The following is a 17,298-nucleotide window of genomic DNA, read 5'->3' as shown; positions in this document are numbered from 1 at the left end:
TCAGCTGCAAAGAGAGGGGGGGTCTGCTGCATGGGCAACAGCAGACCCTCCATATCACCCTGCCCAGGCTCTGTAGCTTCAGCTTCACTGGAGAGGACACTCCAGCGTCATCGCAAGATGTCGATTCAACACGGGAGGAGACAGATACCGTGTCACTCCCGAGTCGGACTGCACAGCCATTCTCGGCGGTGCAGATAGACTCTTAAGAAGCTACACCACCATCGTCTCTCGAGATGGACGGCTGCCGCCGCCGCCGCCGACATATCACTGGGTTCAAATTACCTTGTCTACTTCTTCCACTCTACTTCACTACTTCTAAATTCCTTTCTTCTCTTTTATCCACCAGCTGAAATCCTACCTATTGTCAGTCTAATGAGAAAAACAAAAATAATTTTTTTAAAAAACAAGGCATTAATTAGGACCCCTGATTTATATAAAATAATACCAAATGCTTCTCAAAGCTTAAAAATAAATTGAATAGTGACTTTCAATAGGCATATCTAGGAAATTTGTTGTAAACAATATCAATAATAGACTGCTTTTAGTATAACACATATGGAAAAAAGCAAAGGGGATTTATGAAACAATTAACTAGAGATCAGTGGCCTCCAAGTGTAATCTGCAGGTGGGCATGATCAGCATTGCCTGGGAACCTGTTAGAAATGCAAATCTCCAGATCCACCCCAGAACTACTAAATCAGAGACTCTGAAGATGTGGCTGGCAGTCTGTGTTTCACCAGGCCTCTCAGGCAATTCTAACACACACTGACCATATCGGATACGTACTGAAGTTAGAGAACCAATGGCCTAAATGATTCAGCCCAAAACCAGCAGAAGGGAGTTGAAGAAGAGTGGATGTACTTGACATGGGAAAAACTAAAAACCCATTTTGTTAGGATTGTTGCTTTTCTATTGCTCAGGACTGAGCAGCCTAATAAATGTGTTATATTTATTATTTGACCTAAAGAAATGTGTTAAACACACACACACACACACACACACACACACACCATAGTTATAAATACATAGTGCAATTGGCATACTTAACGGCAAAAACTGGAAATATTTTAAAAATTTATGTTGATAATGGGATTTTGTTCTCTTTTTTAAAAGTAATTTCCCTTGAATCAAATTAGGTAGGTATCATCACTCTCATTTTAGATGTGAGCACACAGATTCAGCAGAGGGAATTGGCCCAAGGTCAAAGAACTAGTAAATGCCATGAACTGGGTTTAAACAGGGAGTTTATGACAAAGTTCAATTCACTGTTATACTATGCAGTCTTTAAGGGAGTAATATTTTACAATAGAAAAACATTTCAATATATAAACACATATTATGAGGCAATGCCCCAAAATAAAATCATTTGAAAAATCCAAATGTGGTACTTAATACTCATATTTAAATGTTAAATGTGCCATAGACATTACCTGCCAGCTTTGTTTAGTTACTAGGTTATTGAGAAAAATTGTTCTCAAGCCTGAAAAATTTCTCAGCCTATTTCTTGAAAACACATTAAATTGACCATATTATGTAATTTTCATCAACTTGAAGTAAAAGTGAATGTTAAAAATAGAAAAATAGCAGCACAATTTTATAACACAATAAAAAAGATAACAATGGGTACAGCATATCAGTGGGTTCTAGGATTCCTAAAAGGATCTCCACTCTCACTAAGAAAAGGAACTAAATACCATCCAGACTGGAAGGAATAAGTAATACTATCTCTATTTGCAGATGTAGGAAAAATAAAATATATAAAATTCCAAGGAATCCATTAAAAACTATTATTACAAATCAACAAGTTGAGCAAAATTTGCAGGACACAAGATAAATATAAAAAAATCAATTCCCTTTCTCTACACTAGAAATAAACAAACCAAAAGTGAAACTTTTAAAAATTCCATGTATAATAACAGCATCAAAAGTAAAAGAGTGCATTAGAATTGAACAAAATAAGAGATTTGTATACTGAAAATTACAAAATTTGTTTAAAGAAATTAAAAAAGAAAGTAAATGTAAAGATACAGCACATTCATGAGTCAGGAAACATTCCCCCTCCTCCAAGCTTAGAGGGAAGGCATTTAATATGTTTTTTTTTGTTGCTGTTTTTGTAGCTGATCTTCCTCAGTTTCCTTTTTTCCATTCCCAGTCCGTTACCACGAATGCGTGTTGAATTAAAGGTATGTGCTTTTTTTCTGTGTCTGTTAATATGAACATGCTTTTTTTTAAATCCGTTATTCTATGCCACTCAAAGTGGTTAAGAGGTCATTCTTCCTGCCCACTATAGCTGGCTCATTTAGTTGGCTTCTTAAAGCCTGAGAATAAACTGTCACAGCTCATCCTTTCTAGCCCAGAAACCTGGAAGGGGGAAATAGAGAGATGACACCTGGTCGGTCTCATCCAAGCCCACTTTGCGTGGAGTGTGTCAAATATTTCCCCCAAGGGCCAATTCCCGCCTCTTCCTATACAGCATTCAGCGCCTTTCTCCGTGCTCCGAGCCACCAGGGGACTCCTATTACTCGGAGGCCGAAATTCACGCAGTGCTCCCAGAGCCCGCTTCCCCCAGGCCAGTCTTCAGATCTTATCCAATCAGTGCCCAACCAAGAAGCCGAGACTGAGCAAGGCCTCGCGACACAGAAAACTCTGGACCAGGTTTCCTTGGCATCACGTGATCCCAAGGCACGTCTCCCTCTCTCCTCCCCGGAGCACCGCCCTTAAGCTGGTACTCGCTGATTGGTCACGGCTCGCGCGGTCTCCTGGGTGACGGGAACGCGGTAGCCTTCTTGGAGGAGACTAAGTACGCCTGCGCATTTGCTGGATCGCCCAACCGCTCTATCCTGGAGATGAAGGTAAGTAACTTACAAGCCCCGGGAGGATCGGACCACTAGCCTTTCTCTCAGTCCGCAAAGCGTCACTTTGAGGATAGGGGTGTGTGATCCTTCTCCCCGATTCCCGAGTGCGTGGTGGACTGGGGTGAGGGGCGACCAGGGAGGTAGAAAATGGGGCGCAATTGAAGGAGCAAGGGGGAAGGAAAGAAAATAAAGTGGAGTTGAAGTGGTGCGGTGAGAGGGAACCCCCTCACGGCCGGAAATGAGCAGCCTGGGTCTGAAGAGACCCCGAACTTCACTCCGCGGAAGGAAGGAGTCGTGTGACTGCGTTTGCAGGGTCGAGATAAAATTGACTCGTTCGGGTGTCACGAGCTGCCTCATTTCTTGCAGCGAAGCCCCTGGCAAGCCGCGCAACTGACTAGCTCCTTAAACAGAGTGAAAAGCCTGTGATTGGTACTATTTACAGATCACCTGGTGGCAAGTGTAGTGTTCACGGAGAAATCTGCACAGATTTAGATGCTGAAGAGCGTCATTCTCTGCACGCATGGTTTCCAGGCGTGGGCTTTTGGTGAAACCCCCTCTTGGGTCACTGGCTACAGCTCCTTCACCTTTCCTCTTTCCCACAGCAATAGCCCCGTGCTCTGATCCGGCAAAGAAATGGAAAGCTTAATTTAAAAATTATTTTATACGTCCTAATGCGTTCTCGTTGCTTTTAGTGTGGAAATTGGAATTGACAGACCAGTAACCACAACTCATATTTAAAGCTTTTCACAATTTGTGAAGTATCTGAAGGGAGATATTATTATTCCTGTTTTAAAATTGAGAAATCTGTGCTTGAGTCAATTTAAGCGACTTACTTTAAGCCCTACAGGTAATGTAAGAAGCAAAATTTAAATCTTGGTTTTCTGATTGTGAAGTTAGCACCATTTCCACTGCACTCTATGTGGAGCATCTATATAGCTCCTTTGAAGAAAAATAATATGTAAGATCCCATGGAAGTCTACCATGAAGCTAATGAAATTCAAGTTTAAGGATCCCTCATTTGCATGAAGGAATTCCAGGGCAATGTAGTCACAAAGTTGTAAAAGTAAGATGCTTTTATACTCTTTTTTTCTTCACTGGTGTCCTCCTGCTGCACAGAATTGGATGCTCCTGTGACTAGTGCACTTCTGTTTTCAATAGTGGTGGATTTCATCTCTTTTAACATATGGAATACCTATTGATTAGTGGTTAATTTTGAGCATTGGAAGAATTGCCACTGAGACATTTAAGCCACCTGTAGTAGTATGTAAATTTCATATGCCTAGATACGAGCATCATTGTTTAATCTGTAATTTAACCTAATATTTAAATTTTTTTCATTTCTCTTCTGTGTTCCTAGGTGTTCTAGATCAGCACTGTTTGATATAAATATGTGAGCCAATATAATTTTTTAAATTTAATAGCCACATTAAAATACTTTTTAAAAATCAGATAAAATTAATTTTAATAATATATCCAATAAATCAAAAATATTATCGTTTCAACATGTAATCAATACAAAAGTTATCAACGAGATGGTTTGCATTCTCTTTTTCATAGTCTTTGAAATCCAATATATATTTTTTATTTACAGCATATTTAAATTTGTTCTACCCACATTTCAAGTCCACATGTTTGTGGCTTCCATAACCACAGTTCGGGATTGTCTTAAGTGGAAAGAATGATTTTTTGACCGATACTTTGTCCAAGAGCCAAACTAAACACACTTATTGATGAAGTAAATATAACTGATGGGTAAAGGAAGAAAATAATTTTGAATGAAGTATATCCATTTTGTATTTCTATCATAGTTCAGATTTCTTGAATAGCAGTTTTGTTAAATTTAATCCCAAAGAATTCATGCTAATAATTAGACAAATTCAGGTTTAAATTATTTTAATCTTAAACATCTGTAAAATGTGAAACTTATACATTTTTATAAAATTAATATTTAAAAATTTTCATAAGCAAAAATGTTTTATAATAAACTCTCCCCGATATATTGAGTTCCATACTTTATCAATTGGGTTGTGATTTTTTTCTTTTGTTGATTGATTAATCATGTTGTTTGTCATAGTGTTGACTTCTTTTGGATAAGCCCTAAAATGAGCCTTCACCATCCTGAATTCTACTATTTACATGATCATATTTTGGCATCTTTTCTGACTAACCCTTAATTATATGTTTGAAATATAAATATATGTTTGTTTTTTTTAGCGTGTCTTCTCACTGCTAGAAAAGAGTTGGCTCGGCACACCAATTCAGTTTACCTGGCAAAAAACGTCAGGAAACTACCTTGCAGTAACAGGGTAAGACACCAGTGAATGTTTTTCCTAAGTCGTCCTGACTCCAGATTGTTGTATGCTCATATAACCACACCATCTATTCAGTAGCAGTTGTTGTGAGATGGTTGTATGGTGGGAAAAGTGATATCTTCATCTCTGTAAACATCAGAGTTCATGGAACCTTTTCCCTGGAAATAACTTTTTAGATACAAATTATGAAACTATGATGAGTGGACATTGAAAGCATTTGTATGGCAGCTAAATTTTTTATATATATAGGGAGATAAAGAAAAAGAAACCATCAAATCGTATTTTTGTGTTCTAATTGCTTTTTAGAGCTGATCATATTGTGAAAATCTTTGATCGCCATGGTCAAAAAAGAAGTGAAATTAACTTATCTGGGTAAGTACAGAGGTAGATCAAAAACTTTTTCAAGCTTTGTTGCCTAAAAGAGAAAAAAAAAGTATTGTCTTAAAACCATAATAAAATAGAATTTTATAACATGTATAACCTGCATCTCCTCTTTTGGTTTTTCCATTTGCAAACAGGTTTCTTTTTTATACCATAAGTACTTAATGAAATATGTAAATAAATAGCATACAAGTTTGAGTTTAGAAACACCCATACATTCACAGGGAAACTTAAAGGCAGGATTACAAATGAGTTCATATGGAAGAATTTTTATTTAATTATAAGCATGCCTTAGATGTGTATGGGCAGACAAGATAAGCCTGTATCACTGTAGTATCTCCTGTCTAATAAATTTTTGAAAAATAGTTACTTTCACATACTTCTTAAAGGACAACAAATTTATTTTATCTATATTCAGGAAATCAGTCTAGATTACACTAAGTATAACTTAATCATTTTAATGATTTGGTGTAATCATTACTGGCATTAGTTATTTTTACTGATAGTCGCAGTGGTTATTAAGATGTATAGACACTCTCACCTCAATGGTCTTATGCTGCCATGCTTTTAAAATCCACATCTTTCTGTAGTTGATTGCTGCCCCCTTTGCAAATCTCTTAACAGCCTTTCCAATTCCTGCTCTGCCTCTACCCACCTGATGCCCCCATTGCTCTTAATTGTTTCCTCTGTTTTCTATATTCTGGGAAACAGATGTCAAGGTAGTTATAGTTATGTCTAAAATAAAGTAGAGAGGCACTTAGAAAAATCTTTTGAATAAATTATATGATCTTTATTACATAAGCTCTGCGACATCTATTTTGGTTACACAATGGCCTCATTTTTTTATACTTCTGAATTCTTTTGCTATGTTCATTATAGTTGAGTTTGACTGACAAAGGATCTCCAGATAAATAAAATGCCATTATATGTTGTCTGTAATTGACAGATGATTTTAAAAAGAATTTGAAAGATTTCCTCTTTTATATTTCCCAAGTCTCTGAGACTATTATAGAAAATTTAGATCTCAAAACATATTTTAACAGTTTGAAGAATAACTGAAGTAATTCCCAGCTGTCTTAAATGTGAATCCGTGCAAGAACAAAAACTGTCAAAATGAAAAATAGCATCAGAGAAGAAAGGCTCATCCTCAAGGAATTTTTTTAATTATAATAAACATTTTTGGAATAATTTTGAATAGTAAGAACCATGTTAAGCTGAGCATTTTCTATTTTAGCAGTGTTTCATTTGTCATCTCAATTGAATCACTCTTCTCATTCCATTAAGATATAAAATAAAAATAACATTTCTTATTCACCACTTCAGAATTCAGTCTTTCCATTGTTTGCAATACTTCAGCTACCCAGCCTTGAACACACAGTTTACTAAATATGACTTCATTATAATATTTCAGTACCTTCTTTTGCTTTCTATAAGTCTGAAGTAACCTTTCAAAACTTGATCAAATGACCTCTTGAGTCCAGATAGGATTCATTTGTAGAGGTGCTTGATGAGTGTGTTTTACCAAAAGGCCAGATCCTTTAGAGGATCCAAGAAAATCTGCTAACTTATTAGGTATAATCGTACTTAATACAGCATATGAAAGTGATATTTAAAATAAAATAAAAAATTTTCCATCCTCTCAACAACAAAATTTTAAGTTAGTATTATCCATGCAATGAGTAGTGAGTTGACTCTAGAAATTTTATGACCTATTCAAAATAGCTTGATTGTTATAGACAAGAAAGTCACAAATAGGTGAGTATTTCAATTTCTTTCCTCTACTTTAAAAGAATATATAATGATGTTTTCCTCTCCTTTTAAAAAGTACCTGTGTTGCTATGGATTGGGATAAAGATGGAGATACCCTAGCAGTGATCGCTGAGAAGTCTAGTTGCATTTATCTATGGGATGCCAACACAAATAAAACCAGCCAGTTAGACAGTGGCATGAGGTAAGGATAACTTTTTCATTTTTTAAATATTCACTAGGGAATATTATTTGTAGGTTTGATGCTAACAATACTTACTACTTTCATTGTAAAGACACATTGATGAGTTATTTTTTATGAAAGAAAAAAATTCATCCTGTCATATATGTAGTCCTTTTGATTTTGCCCATTAGAATATAATTGTTATAATTGTAAAAATATATATAGCTTCTTAAAAAGTTGTTTTTGATGAAACAGACTGATAAGTCCAAAGATGAGACCAAACGTATTTGGGAAAATCTGGAGATGGGATTGGCTACAGAAGGGCTGGACCTTGGGTTCCTTATGATGCAATTAAGACTCTATTTCTTGCATTTCCTGTCTCTGAATGTTATCCATTCTAAGTCAGACACTCCATGGCTGCTGGCTGCTATTGACTTATATATCGTTCTTCAGAGCAAGTTATGCCAGAGAAGAGCATACTCCCGTGCTCCCATTACAACACCAGTGTCCAAGCAGTTCCTCAAAAGGTCTCTGAGTAGGCAGGACCATGGAATTGATAATTCCACCAAGTGAGGAGTGGGATGAGGTTGGGCAATTCTCAAGTGGAAAAAATCAAGCAGACAATAAATTTCAGATCTCTGCTAAAATAGAAACCATTTCCATTTTCCCACTGGAAAAGAAAAACTTGTCAGTATTTACACCTTAAGTTTTGCAATTTTTACCAAGTTTCTTAACCTCTCTCTAGACTTCAATTTATTCATCTATATTAAGTGGGTATAAAAGTAATATCTGCCTCCTGGCATCATGTGGCCCACAGGTGGACAGGAAGAGATCCCACACATACCATAATATTAGTCTCTATGCTCCCAGTTTATTTTCCAAGGAATAACAACCCAGAGGAAGCAAGGTGTCCATGCAGAACAGGACCAAATGTAATCTTAGCACTGTTTCCCTTGACCCACCAAAGTGGTACACAGGGCAAGCACCCACAGAAGATATTGTCTGCCCAACATAAGGCCTAAGAACCTTCATTCCTTGTTCTGTCCTTTTACACTTTGGATATACATCCCTTTTCCGAAAGAGTTTACATGTTCTTTGTGCTTCCATTTAAGAGGATGTTTATAAATATCAAGTGCTAGTTCTTTAACCAAGTTCAGTATCAGTGAGGACACATCCTCACGTAGAAAAAAATGTGTAATTGATCCCAGGTATTTTTCTAACTGATGTAGCCCTCTGCCTCCTGCTGCCTGGCTTACCACAGATTAATTTCCTCGCATTGTTTTAGGGTTGTTGTGATGTTTGATTTCATGGCATAGCCAGGCATTAAAATAAGAACTGAGTGAATGGTAGATGTTATTGTGATTACCATTAAGGTAAAATTTGGGGTGTTTTACTATTGATATTAATATTTAATGCCTAAAGGACTTTTGTATATACAAAACTATACTCACTATTTGTTTTTTATTTAATGGTCAATCTGTTACACTAACAGATTTTCTTAAATATATTTTGCAAACTTAATTACATTTCCCTCAAACAACTTATATTCTGTTTACAAATTCAATCAGAATTGATTCTTTTGAGCATTTCAAACAATATAAATAGTACACAAAACGGTCTCAAATATAATTATTACAAAACTTAACTACAGTGCCACTTAACTATCTGAAATTATTATGTTAATACAGTGGGTTGAATTTACAGTATTTTCTTTTTACTAGATGAATTTTTATACCTTCTTAGGATTATAGTGGTACTTACCCTGATTCAACCTAAGCTTACAACTATTATGTACTAGGGATACAACAATCTTTCCAGAGAAAACTCTAAAATACAACATCTGGTTCATGAACCAGTTAATTCTGGTTGGATCACGGGACATGGTTTCTTCTCCCAAGGCCATTTTGACCTGCGCACCAGGCATCCTACTCAGCCTTGTTTCTAATTAATCTTCAGTTGTCATAGCGCAGGGCCTTTTCAAGCCTGGGCCCTTCACATAGGATGCACCTCTTCTTTTTTTGTATCCAGGTGCATTTCCCTAGAATAATATATTCTCTAAGTTTGCTTGGCCAAGAAATACATATGATTTTAATGCATACACATCGACCTGATTTGTTAGCATTATTGGAAACTTATGTATGCCTTAGTCTCTTAATTGTAATTTGTAGGGCCTTCTAGAGGCCTTATCTCCTAAGAGAAGAAATGGAGTCTGTTGTGTTAGCAATTTTGAGGACATTTGGTTACCTGATCTTTTTGGAATACATTGTTTAACTCACCTTCTAGTGGGTTGTGGTGTGACTGTTAGTAATAATAAACTATTGGATGGACTCATGTTACACTACTCTTGCTATATGTGACCGCATTGCTGATCAGACGTTCTTGTCATACCGTTCCTCTTCTCTCTGGTACCGTTTAGCCATTCACACTTCTTTTTGCTCATGTTTTCTAAGAAGCAGACTTCAAAACCAGTTTAAATGTATGAGATTTATTACAGGAAATGCCTGTGAGGGAACCCAGAGTGGGGAGGAAGAGGTTAGAACAGTCATCAGACCACGGTACATGTTCAGACCCATGTGAAGGAGTGAAGGAAGAAAAGAAGGTCAGGTAGAAACTTCTTAAACTGCACCCTACTTCTAAGAAAGGTCAGCTAGGCCTGTGGAGAGATTTTAAGCTAGAGCTACCCATGAAAGGAATCCTGTGTCTCCCAGGAACAGGCCTCAGCAATATCCCTGCCAGGCTCAGTCATTGTCCGGGAGCAGCCCGTTGGAAGGCATGGCCCCAGCACACTGAGGTGGTGGATTCCAGTTCCTACCAGCTGGGGCCGTGATCAATTCACTTTTGTAGTTGGAGATCTGAGAGGCATATTCTCATGGCTGACACACCTATTTAAACAAATAGAGAAAAATGCATATTTATCTTTTTTTTTAAATTTTATCGATAGATTTTAGAGAGAAAGGAAGAGAGAGAGAGACAGAGACATTGATTTATTGTTCCACTTATTTATGTATTCACTGGTTGATTCTTGTATGTGACCTGACCAGGGATCAATTTCCCAACCTGGGTGTGTTGGGATAATTCTCTAACCAATTGAGCTACCTGGCCAGGACTCATATTTATCTTTTATAATATATACTTAGTAGAAGACACCTAATATCTTGATATGTAATATTTCCTTATAACAAATTTTAAACTAAACATTTTATTATATTCATCTATTAATATAACTAACTTCTCATATACTTTCAGTGAATTTTTGTCTTCCAAATATGATCGTGGTTTTATGGCCTTTCACAAACTCAACTTGTTTGAATTAAATATGTAATTTTTAATGATCAAATTCTCCTTAGCCAGACAAAGCTCCTTTAAGCTTATGCTTTTGCCCTTTTATCACTGCCCTCAACTTACTTGCAGTGTTGCTTTCTGAAAAGAGTCTTATGATTGGTGGTTCTCAGAGCTTAGCTGCATCCAAATCACCTGGGAAGCTTATTAAAACGCAGATAGCTGGGCCCTGGCAAGGTGACTCAGTTGGTTGGCATATCATCCCATCCATACACCAAATAGGTTGTGGGTTTGATCACCAGTCATGGTGAGAATGGGAGGCAAGCAATTGATGTTTCTCTCTCCTCCCCACTTCCTCTCTCTCTAAAAAATCAATAAGCATATCCTCAGGTGAGAATTTTTTTTAAATGCAGATAGCTGGGCACCATCCCCCAGAGTTTCTCATTCACTCGGACTGGGGTGGATTCTGAGAACTGGCAGTTCTAAAGCTCCCACGTAATGCTTCTGGTCCGGGATTACATTTTTAGAACCAGTTTTCTAGATCCATTGTGATTTCATGCCTCAATATATAGAATCAGGAATCCTGATTGCCTTTAGTAGGGAATTATATTGTGTGAGTCCTACAATGCACATAAGAACTGGTAGTAGGCAGATTGCTTTTGACTTCCTTTTGATCTACTAGTAATAGTGACAGAGCTGGAAAAAAATATATTCTTAATGAATTCCCAAATATTTTTCCAATTTAATATATCATGTTATTGGATCCTACTTTTTTTAAAGCACAGGCTGTCATTATCCATTAAGATTCTTACCACATTTAGAGTTACAACTGTCATTAGCAGACGAATTAATAACCATTCCATCATGTCATCTCATGAAACTTGAGGTTCCGTTATGACTGAATTGAAGTCTATATTCATTATACATCTGTATCTCAAGTCTAACTGACTATACTATGTCTTTAGTATTTAGTCTTTGTATAAAGCAATAAGTTGTAACTTTTTACTTCGGCTTCTAAATAGATATTAAAATTATTTATGAAGTACTTCTTAAAAGGACGATTTAGAGGTTATGATTATGAATTGTTCAGTAATTTATATCTTAATGTTACAGGGATCAAATGTCTTTTCTTCTTTGGTCAAAAATTGGAAGTGTCCTGGCTGTTGGAAGTGTTAAAGGAAATTTGCTTATTTATAATCATCAGACATCTCGAAAAATTCCTGTTCTTGGTAGGTTATGGTTGAAAACACTGCTAAATATTTGAGAGGATTTACATAAATGTAAATTTTACTGCCTCTGGTTTTCCTGATATTGCAAGGGAACTTTTGCGGTATTAAGACCCCTGGTCAAGCCTAGCATATAGCTAAACTAGAAGATTCTTCTTCACCACCCACTAAGAATTTCCCAGGCTACACAGAATAGTTGCTCTAAGGTCAAGGTCAGCCTTTGTCTTTGGACACCAGTACATTAATGACATGGCTTCTCTCTGTCCCTCCCTCACCTAGTTTGTACCTCTGGACATGGAATAGCTCATATGTGTATCAACACATTGTAGGTGGATGAAAACATTTGGTGACCGCTTGGACAGAGTATATCCAGGTTCCTAATTCTGACCCCTCATTCTCTCCAAACACCAGTTTACTCCAGCTGTGGACTGTGAGTTATATTTGCCTCAGGGTATACGACCAGAAGGTGTTTGTTCCTTGTTTGGCCATCTTGGCTCTTCAGTCTCTGGTTCTCTCACCCCTGGTCACTTAGCATCTGTCCTCTGAATACACCAGAGGAAACAGTATCGATTCTTTTCAATTACTGTAACATCATGCTGGTGAATGGTGAAACCAGTGGCTAAATTACATCCACACAGCCAGAAACCGTATAATTTACTGCTAATGAAGGAATTAAACTCTGGAGAAAAGAATACCCACAGACTACCTGAGGAAGTCCCTTTCATTTAAGGATTCTTGGTCATTTTAAATTATCTTCACATATATGTATATCTATAATAATATTTTTAATGCTACAGCTAAGCAGTAATTTCACCGATTCATTTGAAAATTAGACTAAAAAATTTTGAGTTACAAAATATCAACTTTCATCATATAAATTAGCTGATTTGACTTCAGTTAGGCGTTTTCTGTGTCCCACTTCATCTGCAGGTGTGTCCTACAAGTTATTTTGACACTTGAAGTTAAGAAAATAGTTTGTCAGTGCCCTGACTGCTGTGGTTCAGTGTGTAGGGCATCATCCCACAAACTGATAGGTCACCAGTTCAATTCCCGATCGGGGCACATGACTGGGTTGTGAACCAGATCCCCGGTTACGGGCATGGGAGAGGCAGCTGATCAATGTTTCTCTTATGCATCAATGTTCCTCTCCCTCTCTTTCGCCCTCCCTTCCCCTCTCTCTGAAAATAAATAAAATCTTTTTTAAAATTTATAAGAAAATAATTTGTCAAAGCATGATTATTTTGTATCAGGTATTTGTCATACACACATGATTTTATATGTGATCTTTGTATTTAATATGAATATTGATTCTGCTCTCAGACTTATTTATGAACTGTAAAATGGGTCTGAAAAGATTCAGGTTAATTACATATCTTAGGTTAAATATATAGCTGTCTCTTGCAGAGCCGGTTGTGATTTGAGTCTCTGCTGTTTTCCTTTTCAATAACTTATTTTCCTAAAACCTAGCCATTCCATTTTAGATACCTACTACATGGTAGCATGATCTGTCAGTGTTTACAGTAACTAAATACCTGTTCCCTTTTATTTATCTTGCACTGATTTGTTCCCTTGAACTAGACCAGGTATAGGCAGTTCTCACTTTGCATAGTTCTCATACACGTGAATTTCATTTACTATAGTTTAACTGTTACCAGTCTCCCAATGACATGGTTCAAACTTCAGTTACCTTAGTATATTAACTATGAGTTAATCTTCATTAAATGAGTTTGATACTTGTAAAGTACCCAGAACACTATAAGTAAGCACACAAAATGTGTTAACTATTATTACTGATGTTAAGGTTAATCTGAATTCTGAGCACTGGAAGCAAAAGGGTCTTGAGGTATATAGGAAGGAGAAAGAAGAGATAGTCTTCTCTTTTTCTTGATATAGAAGGAAGTTTGTCTTTGACATTTTCCACCTCTCTTCACGTACTCCTTTTTCCCTTCCTAATACCTGTCTCTGTGGATGCCCAGTTCCAGTGTAGCACGCAGGCCCACTCATCTGTGACCAGCAAAATACCCTGTATCTCTGTCTCTTTCCTGAATGTTCCCTTTACTTTTGCACTGTAGTCTCTTGATTTGAAATACCGTGTATTTTCCTGACGACTCCCCTATTTATCTCTTCCAAACTCTAGACTCATATCCTAATGCTTACTCAACATCTTTGATGAGAGGTCAGATAAACACTTCAGATTTTAATATCTCCAAAACCGTTTTTACATACAGCTTTTCCTCTCATCATTGATGATAGTTCATCCTTTTACATCTTCAGGCCAGACCTTAGCATCATCCTTGGCTTTTCTCTTTCTCACACCCTCCATATCTAATCTGCCAGAAAATCTTGTGCAATCCACCTTCAAATATCCCCAGAATCAAGCCTCTTAGCACATCATGGTGTGGGCCTCAAACATCTGCCACCTGAATTTCTACAATCTCATGACTGGTCTCCCTGCATCATCTCTTGCCCATCTATAGAATATTCTCACCATATGGTCCAGAGTGAGCCTTCTGCTCAGAACTCTCCAGTCATTTTCCATCTCACCCGGTGTCAAACCGAAGTCCTCACAATGGCCAGCCAAGCCCTGTGTGACCTGGTTTCTGCAGGGTGTCTGAAACCATCCCGTACTCTTCTCTCCTTCCTTCCCCTTCTCCAGCCCCATTGTCCTCTAACGCACCAGGCACACTCCTGCCTCGGGGTCCACTCAATGACTGTTTATTTAGCATATTCTTTCTGCATAGACACTGTATTAGATTCTATATGGGGTACAAAGAATAAAATAAACATGGTCTCTTCTCAATAACAGCTAAAATATCTAACACCTCTGTAGCACTTCTTAGATGCCTTGACACACTTCCAAGTGCTTTAACTCATTTGATCCTCAGCCCTATGAGATAGCTCCTACCATTATACCCAGTTTGTGGGTGGTGTGACTAGGAATAGAGAAAGGTTAAGTAGCTTACCCAAGGTTTTCCATTAAGTAACGAGCCTCTTATTCAAATATAGGCAGTCTGCCTCCAGAATCTACACTTAATTAACCTTGGGACTTGAGTATTTGTCTATTCCATCCAGGACTTTCAATAAATGCCCACAATGTCAAGCATGTGATTTTTCCACTGGCTAGAAGGCTCAATAAAAAAAAAAAAAAAAAAAAAAATCCTGATATTAGTGGTTATTTAATATCACTGTAGCTTAGTGGCTTAATTCTTAACAGAAGTCTCACTAAGGTGCGTGCATATTTGTACCTCAGTATTATCATGAACCACTGGGTTCTTTAGCTGTATATGCATGGTCCAAGCTGTGAATGTTGAGTTACCGACCACACCACGAAGGTGGGTATCCTAACAACAACTTCAGTGCTTTGGGATTTACTTCTCTTGAGACATTATCATTACAGGTTTGGTGAAATGGTAAATAAACTTGTCAAGGAGTAGAATATCTTTTTATTTTAGAGCCTATGCTCATATCCACATAAAAACTTGGAAAACATTATAACCCTCATATACCATTATCTAGACTTACAACTTGGTAATAAACTGTTTTAAGTAAGATTTCTTAGACACTAACTGATTCGATGGTATATTAAATGCCTTGTCAGATTTCCATGGTGTATTACCTAGACTTTCAGATTGACATTACAGATTTTTTAATTTTTTTCTTTTTGAGAAATCCATGTGTTTGTACAAAAATAATCTCTTTTTCAGGAAAACATACTAAAAGAATCACATGTGGATGTTGGAATGCAGAAAATCTGCTTGCTTTAGGTGGCGAAGATAAAATGATTACAGTTAGTAATCAGGAAGGTGACACAATAAGACAGGTAATACTGTAACATCTCTGTGGACGGATATATTCCAATTTTTACCTAAAATAAAGTTTGTCTAGCAAGCTAATCTATAAAATTGTTAAATCTCTATGTAAGATATGTATACAATATATTCTAAACATCAAAAACTTTATATGTTAGTATATTTTTCTGTAATATGACTACCTTATCTAAATCTCCTTCTTTGTATGTTTCCCATTGTTGAGTATTAGTATGGATTGTCAACTCTGGTTAATCAGACAGTATATTTGTGAAATAACTATTTTATATATGTATATTTATAATATAAATGTTAATAACTAGGCTCAGATTCATGTCTGCCTAATTCTACAGCCCATACCTTTAAGTGACGTGTTAAATTATTTCCAGACTAACCCTAATTACATGTAATTTTAGGATTAAATTTTACTGCTGTTCAAATTTCCCATTTGATTAGATCTTCAGTGGCTCCTCCTTTAAGGAATTTGTGTGACCAATAGCTATATAATCTAACCAATGGGAACATTTCACTTTAAACTACTTGGCTTATGATTTAATATGGCTAGAGCAGTATGAACTAACACATTTTTTAAAATAACTGCTAGGTACATGACACTGTGCAATATGCTTTAGAAAAAATATGAGCTACAACCCTGTATTAGTTATCCCTGTATAAGAAACTACTGTCAAAATTAAGCAGTTTCAGTCAATAAACATTTATTGCTTCACAGTTTTTGTGGGTAAGGAATGTAGATGCAGCTGAACCAGTGCTTCTGCCTTAAGGTCTCATATTTCCATCAGTCAAGGCTGCAATCTCATTCTGAAGGCTTGACTGGGGAAAAATCTGTTTCCGAGCTCACTCATGTGGTGTTGACAGTTTAATTCCTTATGAGTTGTTAAGCTCAGTTCCTCTCTGGCTATTTAGTGACTGGAAACCTGCCTCATTTTCTTGCCACGTGGATCACTCCATGTAGTGCCTCGCAACATAGCTGCGGGAGAAACGATGCTAGCAGGCATTCAAGGCTTACACCACAGTCTCTTCACAAGTAACCTGATGGCAAAATCATTTTTGCCATATTCTTTTCTCTGGAAGTGAATCACTAGACCCAGCCCCACACTCACGAGGGCAGGGAAGGGGATTAAACAAAGGCATAAAAACCAGGAGGTGTGAGGATCACTGAGGACCATCTTAGATGAAACTAATCATGATAAAACACACATGGCCTCATGCGACTGCCAAATTTTGTCGTAGAGCTTACAAGTCCTATCACATTTATGAGATGGAGGAGATCGATGAAAGTTGTATTTGTGAATAGTTAGAAGACAGAAGGTAATCTCAGTCAGGGTATAGGCTAACCTATTGTAACAGAGAGACGCAAAACTACAAGGGGTCTAAGAATAAGGTAGTTTGGGTGGGTTTTTTCCCTCTTTTTCTCATGTAGCAGAGAGAGTAGGCACATCATCCATGTATCCCTGACTCAAAAGGTTGTACAGAGTCCCTTGTTCTTTT

The 17,298-nt window shown here is 37.0% G+C and overlaps 1 protein-coding gene across 1 annotated transcript in view; it reads left to right on the top strand.

Moving 5' to 3' along the window:
* Positions 1-2,794: 2,794 nt before the first annotated feature.
* The window catches only part of LOC150020232 (WD repeat-containing protein 19-like), a 41,084-nt gene continuing 26,580 nt past the window's right edge, over positions 2,795-17,298 (top strand). The window contains exons 1-6 of the mRNA XM_090267394.1: positions 2,795-2,852; positions 5,070-5,161; positions 5,474-5,539; positions 7,374-7,499; positions 11,871-11,986; positions 15,688-15,803. Of these exons, the coding sequence (XP_090123520.1) occupies positions 2,847-2,852; positions 5,070-5,161; positions 5,474-5,539; positions 7,374-7,499; positions 11,871-11,986; positions 15,688-15,803 (522 nt within the window). The 5' untranslated portion in view covers positions 2,795-2,846. The remainder of the gene's footprint in view (positions 2,853-5,069; positions 5,162-5,473; positions 5,540-7,373; positions 7,500-11,870; positions 11,987-15,687; positions 15,804-17,298) is intronic.

Source organism: Furipterus horrens, unplaced genomic scaffold (assembly GCF_987537825.1).
Source record: "Furipterus horrens unplaced genomic scaffold, mFurHor1.1.pri manual_scaffold_2, whole genome shotgun sequence".
NCBI classification, from domain to species: Eukaryota; Metazoa; Chordata; class Mammalia; order Chiroptera; family Furipteridae; genus Furipterus; species Furipterus horrens.
This window is presented reverse-complemented; position numbering and strand designations above follow the sequence as displayed.